The sequence below is a fragment of the Astyanax mexicanus genome, chromosome 10 (assembly GCF_023375975.1).
Source record: "Astyanax mexicanus isolate ESR-SI-001 chromosome 10, AstMex3_surface, whole genome shotgun sequence".
In the NCBI taxonomy this organism is placed as follows: domain Eukaryota; kingdom Metazoa; phylum Chordata; class Actinopteri; order Characiformes; family Acestrorhamphidae; genus Astyanax; species Astyanax mexicanus.
In genome coordinates, this window is record NC_064417.1 from 45820266 (window position 1) to 45831466 (window position 11201).

At 36.7% G+C, this 11201-nt stretch overlaps 1 protein-coding gene across 2 annotated transcripts; it reads right to left on the minus strand.

Moving 5' to 3' along the window:
• Nucleotides 1-1517: 1517 nt before the first annotated feature.
• fibpa (fibroblast growth factor (acidic) intracellular binding protein a) lies at nucleotides 1518-9964 on the minus strand. 2 transcript variants are annotated; one of them, XM_007258636.4, is made up of 11 exons: nucleotides 9662-9964; nucleotides 8604-8701; nucleotides 7976-8174; nucleotides 7155-7281; nucleotides 6962-7062; nucleotides 5763-5896; nucleotides 4650-4758; nucleotides 4455-4518; nucleotides 3868-3954; nucleotides 3684-3781; nucleotides 1518-3305 (listed from the first exon to the last, which is right to left on the minus strand). In XM_007258636.4, the coding sequence occupies exons 2-11, from the start codon at nucleotides 8686-8688 to the stop codon at nucleotides 3236-3238; spliced, it is 1074 nt and encodes a 357-aa protein (XP_007258698.1). In that variant the 5' UTR covers nucleotides 8689-8701; nucleotides 9662-9964; the 3' UTR covers nucleotides 1518-3235. The 2 variants fall into 2 exon arrangements, with proteins under 2 accessions (XP_007258698.1, XP_049340225.1); XM_049484268.1 differs by lacking the exon at nucleotides 9662-9964 and adding an exon at nucleotides 8942-8960.
• Nucleotides 9965-11201: the final 1237 nt, after the last annotated feature.

The window sequence follows — 11201 nt, forward strand, 5'->3', positions numbered from 1 at the left end:
CACCACCACCAGCAGACCCTACACATTTACACACACACGCACACTTAAACACTCAAACACATACATACAGAGCAAATACACACAAATAGTTCCAACGCACCTGGTTTCATTTAAACTGGCCCCCCACAGCTCGCAACTTTCTCTCCATTTTTCTCTCCATGTTTCCCTCCCACCTCAATTCACCCTTCATCTCACCCATCTTTTTTCCTCCCTCACTCCACAGCCAGATATTTATATCCTTGGGAGAGAAGCTGGTGGAATGCGGAAAGAAATTAGCAAGAAGAGTAAGGAACGTGAGAGAAAAAGGGAGAGAGAGAGAAAAAGAGAGAGAAAATCAAGAGAGAGAGAGAGAGAGAGCGAGAGAGAGAGAGAGAGAGAGAGAGAGAGGGTGAGTGTGCTAAAAAGGGAGGAAAAGACACACGTCTACTTGGAAAAGTCATCCACCTCTTTTTTTCCCTCCTCCTGTCCAAATATTTAAACTGGAGGTCCTCGCTGGATGATATAAAGACAGAAATGTTTAGATGTGAGGCGCTGTAAAGAGTGACACTGATTACACCTTTATTTCATTAACTCCACAGCCATAGCCATATAGTGCACTCGCTCTATCCCAACTCTCTCACAGCTCTCACAGCTCTCACACTGAATCAATTTCCTCCTACAGAGCTGCATGCAGCACAGGAACAATCCAGGGTTTTGTTCTGCACGTTATTCACTGTCTAAATACAGGCCCGGCTGTCCATTTCTGCAGAGTCACTGCTTCACGAGATGTGGGGGAACAGTAATAATTACAGTTCAGAAGTGACCCAAAGACATAGTTAATGCTCAACGAGATGTGAACCCTTAAAAAAAAAACAGTGTAACATTCCAGGAGGTGCTTTCTCTCGACTCTCAGCTTTAAACTCCAGTGCAGGAGTTGAGAGAGCATTCATTCGTTTAATAGGCCGTGTCGGAGGTCCGTTACAGGTCTGTCATTTTCAGAACACCCACAGACTCTATCTATGTACCTCCCACAACATGGTGACAAATTGAAGCCCCCTAGGTGGCCACACACAGACATCACATTGGGACTCCTGACACCCACACTTATTGGTTCAACTGTTCAACAAATGACCAGCGAGCCATATGGTTTAAGCATAAGTACCTATCCAGATACAGATCCCAATTACACCTGGTCCCTTCATGTGACTAGTAGGCCTGTGTATTGGTGAGAACTTTGCAATATGATATGTATAGCATTAAAGGGCTTACGATTAAACGATACAGAACGTTAGTGTTATAGCTGTTTATAGCTGCATTCATTTTATTCTTTAATTTTGCAGCAAATCAGTTTACATTTATTTTGTGTTTCGAATTTGAATTATGTTGAATTTGAAATGTTTGTGAGATACTGAATTACGTTTTTGTAGCATTGCACCTGTGATCACATCATGAGGTTAAAAAGTATATGAAGTAGGGTAGTTTGGTGGAGGTGGCTGGAAACAGGAGCTTAGTAAGACACTTTTTGACCACGCTCTTACTCAATTTCATCAATTTTATTAAATGCAGTGGTATTGGATCAAGGACTAAATCAGTTAACATTTAATTCTTAATTGTGACTTTAAAATGCAACAAAGTTAAAGGATACGTTCACATTAGCAGGCTGAAGTAACTCAAATCAAATTTTTTGCTCAATGTGGCTCAGATCTGATTTTTTCATGGCTGTGCCCAATCTGTTTTTTTTTTTGTTTTTTATCAGACTTGCATCACTTTCATATGTGGTCCTAAACTGGATATGTATCCAATCCATGGACATGCGACATAAATATGAACGGTCAAATCAGAATTCATGCGTCTTTTTTCTTTCATGCATGCGCTACAGGCTTCTGTCTCACATTTTCGACCTGAGCATGAACCTCAGACCAGCTGTTTTCTGTCCACTCCAGTAAAAGATGCTCCACATATGAGCTGCTAACGACACATCCATTTCCCTTTATAAAGCTATGAGTCGTCTCGTAAATATGGCGTTTTTTGTTGGTGGTAAAGAAGACAAAGTTTATGCAGGTATCAATGTGCGCATGTGAGGCGTTTCAGGAACAGATTCGTTCACATTACACACAGATACAGATCACTTTTATGAATGGTAACCGGCAAGATAGCCAAATCCTATCTGAGCAAAAAAAAAAAGTGAATTTGAACAATGTGGCTTGCAATGTGAACGTGGTCAAACAATGTGCATTAACCAAGCCAGGCCTCAGTTTTTATATCAGAGAAGAAATGGACAGAAGAAAGAGAGTCCATTTGCTCTAAGTGAAAATAGTACATTCTCAATGGCCTGGCTATCTGCACAAACCCACCGATATAAACTCCCGTTTCTATATTCAACATTTGGTTCCAGAATTTTACAAGGCTGTCACAATGGATCTGCAATGAGCATGCGGGCCAGTGTTTAGCCTCACTCACAAGATAACTCCTTACAACATACACAGTTAATGAATTCTCAGTGCAGTGCTATCCCATGACTTTTGGCATAGCAGTTTATTATCTCTCAATGTTAAAATGAAGATAACATATTTATGTTTCTATATGCATGTGTATATTTTTGTGTAAATATAATAATAATAAAAATAATAATAATAATAACAATAATAATAATAAGAAGAAGAAGAAATATAATATGAAGAATAATATATATATATTTCTTTAGTGGTAGGTCACGTTTACACTGTGAAAACTGTGAATTTTCCCATTAAGGGACTAATAAAGAATGATCTCATCTCATCAGTCATACAATCAGCATGCAACCGGTTCCAGTGCTGAACTGGCTGCATGTGAACTAAATTCTAAAATAAAACAAAAAAAGTTTAAATCAGATCCATTGTGATCATTTATAGCAATTATATAGCAATGATTAAATCATTTACAGTGAGGTCAAGGAGGACACAGCAGAGATTATGTGTAGAAAGCATGCTCTGTTTATTTACAAGCCATCCCATGATTGGCAGTAGCCGAGGGGTGAAAGAATGAGCTGAGGATAAAGGGGAATGGGGGGAGGGAGGGGAATGGGGGAGGGAGGGGGGGGATGGCCAGCTGTTGGAGGGAGACATTTGGGTGAGGATTAAAGGAGGAAAATGATAAACGGGGGATTTAAATAAAGATAGGGCCAAAAGGTGAGCTGAAAGGCTGGGCTGGATCCAGTGCAGTTTAAGATTAAGGGAGAAGAGAAAAGAGGACAGGAAGAATGGAAAAATACTATTCTTCACTCGTGATACATTCTGAGGATGCAGCTTTTGATAACTCCCATATACCTGGTCCAGACAGTCTGGTGCCTGAGAATAGAAGAGCGAGACAGATGGAAATAATGTAAGAGAGACGTTATGCTATTATAAATAGAAGAGCATTTCATTTAATGCTGTGTAACTGAAACTATGCATGTATTGTATTACGAGATGTTTTCACTTCTTTTCTGAGGTCTGAGCTGAATGCATCACTGCTTAATGTATCAGAACATTTAATGATATAAACAGAAATTCAGATTCCAGAGGGGTTTCAGTGTGACTACACAGGAAACTACAGGCAACTGACTGGAAAGTGCATGACACACAGAGACAGTGACCCCCACTGGCAGAACAACAGATTTCCACAGAACTCAAAACGTTATATTGTCTTTGTAAATAACAAAGAAATTATAATACACACACACTTACTTGAAAGTGTCGAGGATGTGCGCAGAGTTCGTGTAGTGGGTAAGATAGAGGTTAACATCCGTAGATGTCCATTTGTCTGACTTGCAAGGCTCAATAAACTGTGATGGGTCATAAATAAGATCTCAATTTAATGTCATGAGTAATAGACGCACTGAGAAATTCTTCAGTCCTCTAATATACGTACCTTTTCTACAAGATCGATGAAGAAATCACGGACATCTTTTGTATTCGTTAATTTGGCAGCAATATTAACAAGGCCTCTGGAGAGATTCTACACATGGAGAAAATTTTTAAATTTTAAATGAGAGATTAAAAATTTCTTCTTAAAACCACAAGGGGTTTCAAGAATGTATCTTAACATGTATAAATGTATAATTATATAACTTAACTCATAGATTACATAGATTTTCAAATACTGTCACTAAGTGTGGGTAGTAAAGTGAAAATGTCTGTCTCCATTCTACAAAATCAGAGTATGCTGTTTACGTAACTACTTAAATAATCAAATAATTGCATAAATCAATTTATAATAATTATTAAATGCATGTAAATGCACTCACTGTTGCACAAGAAAACACCATATTTCTATCTTTTTTTTAGTTTTACTGGAAGTCAATGTAGAAATATTTAATTTGAAGTCATTTTAGAGCATTTCTATTGGTCCTCTTATCATGAACTTGTGTAAAACTGTAAAAAACTATAATAATAATAATAATAATAATAAGAATAAATGTACATACCAACCAACTGATATTAAACACATTCTCTCACCTTAAAATTGGCTTCCATCTCATTGAAGACTTTGGTCTTTCCCCGCAGTGCGACACACACTAGACTGAGAAGATACGACAATGTTCACATCAGTCATATAAACATTAGACGAAGTCATAAAACAAGATTACACTGTGTGTATTACAAAAGTCACACATCCCTCACTCAGACTCACACTCTGTTCTGATCTTATACCTTTTGTGCTGGTCCAGGAGATCCTTGTCTGTGATTAAAATTTTCAGATCTTTGAGATCTTGAAGAAACTCTTTGTCTAAATCCACGTCCATGTCTTCCACCATGTTATCTGTTAGGGAATGAGAGCAGAAGGTTAAAGGAGCAGAGAACAGCTTTTAGTCATTAGAACAAAAAGAAAAGTGTTGTTATTTAGGGGTTCTGTATACAGTCATATGGAAAAGTTTGGGCACCCCTATTAATCTTAATCATTTTTAGTTCTAAATATTTGGGTGTTTGCAACAGCAATTTTAATTTGATATATCTATTGTATCCTTCCCCTGAACAACTTTGTTAAACAATCTTTGTTTTTAGATCATTTGAGAGTTGTTTTGATGAGCCCATGATGCCACTCTTCAGAGGAGATTCAAACAACTTGCAATTGTCCACCTTAATACCTTTTCTCATGATTGGATACACCTGGCTATGAAGTTCAAAGCTCAATGAGGTTACCAAACCAATGTTGTGCTTCAGTAAGTCAGTAAAAATAGTTAGGAGTATTCAAATCAATAAAATGATAAGGGTGCCCATACTTTTGCACCGGTCAAATTTTGGTTTAATGCATATTGCACATTTTCTGTTCAATAAACCTCATTTCAATCCTGAAATATTACTGTGTCCATCAGTTATTAGATATATCAAACTGAAATGGCTGTTGCAAACACCCAAATATTTAGAACTAAAAATGATTAAGATTAAAAGGGGTGCCCAAACTTTTTCATATGACTGTAATACTGTAGAGCAACTGCAGATGGGCAACATGGTAAAAACATTATATTACGATTCTGAAGGTACACAATATTTATTGCAATATTTTGACACAATAAAAAATCAGTAATAGCAGACAGTTAATAACTGCTATTCAGAAAGTATAAAAAAACTCTCCTATATGAACTATATTGATTTTAATCCAATTAAACACAAAATATACACTCTTTTTAACGAAACCTACATTTGTTCAGGCATTCATGACATCCAAAATACATTCAGAAAAGTATGTTGTGTATAAACATAACAAAATGTATTTCCCACAATAAGATCAACATCCCAAAATGAACTACAACCAAGCCCTCTTACCCACAGCTCCAACTGTCCAATAGTTGATGAGCTGCCCAGCACAAAAGGCAAAGTCCTGGAAGGTGAGATACTGAAGCTTCTTCTTCCCGGTCTCAAAGCGATTATTGGCAAAGAACACTATGGCAGCGTAATCCCTGCAAAAAAGTATCGGCAGACGTTTTCAGAGAAAATGAGGAACAGCTGGAAGGTCCTGGCGAATTTCATGAACGCTGTATTAGGATCTGATGTATCTGGTGTTATCACAATATTGTGGTTCAGGAGCTACAGTAATGTGATGAAAATACTTGAAAATATGAAAATAATGACCTTTCCAAAAACACAATACAAACGTATCATTATAAAGCTATTTTTGAACCTTATAAGCTTGTCTACCCTCAAATAACATTGTTATTTATGTATTAGCTAATAATAGGAATAACAAGAATAACAGGAATAACAGGGGGACGGGGGACATGTCTCCTGCACTTTTTCTAAAGCCAGTTTTGGTCCCCTGCAGTTTTTACGTTTAAAACCAACGTCACGCTATATTAAATAGAGACGGATCAAGCAGGTCACTTTAGACCACCCATAAGCTCATTGACGGGCTCTGCGGTTTCTTGCTAACATGTCATTGGCCGCCATGGCTATCACTCTACTCAACCCCCCCCCCATTTGTCTCCGCCTCTGAAATAAAAATTTCGTCCATGTAAAAAGGTAAATGTTATACATTAAATATGTTAATGTTATACATTAACATAGTTTTATGTCATTGTAATATAATGAGATTAAATGTAATATTTTGGTGCTTAGGCTGTAGTACCTAAGGGGAAATAACATCAAATGCCACACATGTTATTATACATCGTTTAAAAAGGCTCTCAAAAGGCACCTTGTCAGTCAAACAATGTACCATCAAATCTAATTTCTTTTTACTGCATGTATCTTTTTTTTTTTTTTACATTATTTTCTTTTTCTTTTTTCCTTTTTTAACTGTTCATCATTTAATTGTCTTATTATTAAATTATAATTTAATTTTTTATTGCTTTAAATTATATGTTTGTACTAAATAAATGCATTAATAAATAAAGGTTATTAAACAGTGTACACTTTCATATGGTTGTATAAAGGATGCTAAAACTGCCATCAAAATTTTCACTTTTAGCAGATCCATCTAGGGCAGATGGAACAAGAACATGCATTACCATCCCTCTGTCTCTCACCTCGCCAGCTGGTCAGGGAGCAGAAAGTGCTGCTTTATATTTTCCACCAGGGGGCCCTTTAGCTCTTCCACCACTTTAAATACTCGCTTGAAGTTGTCAAACTGTGTGAGAAAGAATGAGCAGTATATTATAAAACCTGTAATAGTAGATAATACAGACCAAACGAGTTTTAAATAATGAATGATGGACCCACCTGTCGTCTGCAACTTTTCAGCGTAATTCCAGTCTTTGCACTCACATCATCCAGGTCTTTTTTCGTCCCTTTGGAAAGTTTCTTTCCAAGAACTTCACGAACAAAGGCATCATCAAAGGCATAATATCTAATAATATCACATGTTTAAAAGAAGATGAAGACGGTAGAAGTTGGTCATAATTTAGTAAATGATTAAAAAATTATTAAATGATTAAAATAAAGCATACAGTATGAAAATGATGTGTTCAGTTAGGCCATACAATACAATACAGCTATGATCAATATTTGCTTACCTAAATTTAGCCCATTATGCTTGCTTAGAAAGCTTTTATTATAGTGTTTAATATATAAGGTTATATTATATTTAGTAGATTAATATGTCATAAATGTTTAGGGTTAAACATTTTTATGTTCTAGCTCAGCTCATTTTAGTGAAAAACATTTCATTACACTTTAAAAGTAATGTCTAATTTTTAGATTTTGCAACTGTATTCTTCTTATTATTATTATTAAAGTGAAATAAATTATACAATCTGGTATAATCTGTCTCTAGTAGATATATAATGGGAAATGAAAACAGTGTGAATTTTTATTTTGCTAAAAACAGCAAAAAACAAAAAGAACCCTGATGTGATAATTAGAGGTGGGTGCTATGGCACGATATTTCAGGGTGTAATATTGTTTACGCTATTCCAAAATGTTGCTGATATTATTGCATACGATATGATATGGCACACATCTAGTCAGTTGCATAAAACAGTCTGACAGAACTTACTGTCCAATAAAAGGTTATAATAAAAAGGTCTATATACAGTTTATACCTCTCAATCAGCATGGCCTGTCGATCTGGAGGAATCTGAAACAGCAGCTGGTTAGCCAGTTTAGCTGGATTCTGCAGAAGCCTTTCACACATCTGGAAGGTTCTGAACTGGTCCATAGTGTCACTGAGCAGAACTTCAGCACTGGCCTCGCACTCCTCCATCACGCCTCCCTCGATGCGCACTTTTACAGCATCGTTCACTAGAGGAGCAAAACCATTCACACACACATCAGCATTTTATGGTTTAATGTGCAACATTTTGGATGCTTGTGTGTGTTCCCTGTTTCAGGTTATACATTACATGGAAAAAAATCAAGAGTATTATATCTTCTGTAGCATTGCTAAGAGGATCTGATTGCATTTACCAACAAGAGCTGACCCCCAAACCCCCAACCAAAAATGAGTAGATCATGGAGCACCATCATTTCAGAGAACACAGTTCAACTGTTCCAGAGTTCAGTGCTGAAGGCTTTATACCTCTGCATACTCCCTGTACTCTCTCCCTGGCAACAGGCTGCCTATAGTTTCTTTGGCAATACTTTTCTACAGGGACAAAACAAGCTATGTGTGTGTATTTGCACAGCAATGTTTGCAACTTAAAGTGGCTGAGGTTCAATCCTAGGTATTACCTGTATATCCATTCAGCCACAGTTGGTACACCTCCTTGTCCATAATGGTGGTGTTTCCCACAAACACGTCAAGCTCCACTGACATTTTGACCTCAGATCTGTAGGTATTAAGCACCATAATATATGTTTAAGCCTCTAACAAAAAGGATTTGTGAAATCTCAGACTACTTAATTAATACACAATAGATGCTATTACATTTTGTATTGCACAGACAGACAAACAGACAGACATATGGAAATCTAGATATTAAGAGAGACACGCCTAGACAGACAGATAGATACAATGAGACAGATGGTCAGACAAATAGTTGTAGTATCAGTCCAAAGTTGGGACACACCTTTTCATTCAAAGTTTCTCCTTATTTAAATTGTTTTCTGCATTGTAGATTAGTAATCCCAAAAAAAGTGTTTGTCCTCCACATTCCCTTGACCTAAACCTGATGAACTGAGATGGTGATTTGAGGTGATTTGGGATGAGTAAAGACAAAAGCAGCAACTATTGTTCAGCACCTCCAGAAACTCCATCAAGATGCTGAGAAAACTATTCCAGGTGACTGTCCCTCATGAAGACACTAAGATTAAAATACCAAGAGTGTGCATATCTGTCCTAATGCTAAGCTAAATATGTTACTTAGAATAATCTAAAGTATATAAAACATTTTATGGTTTATTTAACACTTTGTGTTCCTGTGTAGCTTTAATATAGTCTTCAATATTACATGTACAATGTAAAAAATCCTAAAAAGAAAGAAAACACATTAAATGAAGATATGTGTCCAAACGTTTCACTAGTACTGTATAGATGGCAGGCAGACAGTTAGGTTAACTAGAGAGACAAACTACCATAAAGACAGCAGATAATATAAAAACCTACTTATACAGAGACTTAATAAAATAAATAAATAAAAATAAAAAGATTAAGACAGTAGCTATATCATAAAATAAACGCCAATTAAATTCAAGTAAGAGTAAGAGTTGGTAATAGACTGACGCCAAAGAAAGAGAATAAAAAATATGGTTAAATAATTAAATATATCGCCAGATTTCCACTTACTTACCAAGATGAACACTGTAATAACTTGTGTATGGCTGTAACTCGAGCATAAACACAGTGAGTCCGGGGTTAGCCAGCCTGCTAACAGCAGCACAACACACTGCAGAGACTAGAGTCCATTACTGTCCATTACTGCTGCTACATTACATATCTCCAGCACCACAAATAACTGCATCTCACAGAGACAAAACCCAGCCGCACACAGCGCACAGATAACCCTCAGAACTACTGCTGCTGCTGCTGGGTCTGGTGTTGTTAGCCTAGCCAGCTAACTGTGCTAACCTGGGCACTTCCTGCTCTGTGTAAAAGCCCCGGCGCGCGTGCTGAGCGTCGCATTGGAGCAGCGCTGATCTCTATGTCATGCTGTAGCCAATAATGCTGAAACATATGTTGTGTAGATCGCAGAATATACCCAAACACCGGTACTACTGCATGCAGATGTTTTACACAGATGTTATTTTGCTAAAAGAAAGTAAGTAGTGTTTTAAAAATAGAAACAAATATAGTAATTTTAAAAATGTATATAAAATACAGTGCCAGTCAAAAGTTTAGACATATCTTCTCATTCAATGTTTTATTTTTTGTTGTTTTTTTCCTACATTGTAAATTAATACTGAAGTAATCCAGACTATGAAGGAATCATGTAGACACTCTTATCTGGGGTGCTGTTAACTTGTGGTTTCTGAGGCTGGTAACGTTAACTCTGATGAAGTTATCCTGTGGAACAGGGGACAGTCCTGATGAGAGCCAGTTTCATCATAATTTTTTTCAAAGTTTTTGCGACTGCACTTGAGAACACTTTTAAGGTTCTTAATAATATGGTAATATGGATTAAAACATTACTCAAATAGGGCTCTTCACAACACAACTGCATTCAAACACATTAAGTTGGAAAGAAATTTAAGTAATTAACTCTTGGCAAGTTCAGCACAGCTGTTAACTGAAAGCCATTCCAGATTACTCATAAAGCTGACTGGGAAAGGCTAAGATGTGATAAGCTGTCATCTGAGCAATAGATTTTACTTTGAAGATTTTGAAAAAATTTTTGTTTACAAGATAATTCCATATGTTTTGTTTTGTTTTTTCGTAGTTTGGATGACTTTGGTATTAATGTAAAGCATGGGGCTGGATGTATCACACTTTAGGGTTGTGTTTATGTCAGTGTCATCAGTGTTATTTTTGCTGAAGCTGAAAAGAAAAATCACTTTTACAAGCAGGTTAATGATTCACCATGAAGAGACACAAACAGAAACTTTTGGAATGTCCCCTTACCTTAGACATTAAACAAGCTGAGGAGCAAAACCCAAACGCAAGCTTTTGCAAAAGACCTGTTTACGCCTGCACACTTTCAGGACTGTTTCTGGATCAGACCAAGTTTCATAAAAGTGCAAGTGTGCACATACCAAAACATTTGCACGGGTCACTTTAGAGGATTATATTTTTTTACGAAAGACAAAATATGTGATCTGCAATGGGTGCCAAACTTGTGCAGAAGACTATACCTATCCTATAATCAATGACAGCAATGACGCACGAAGATCCGT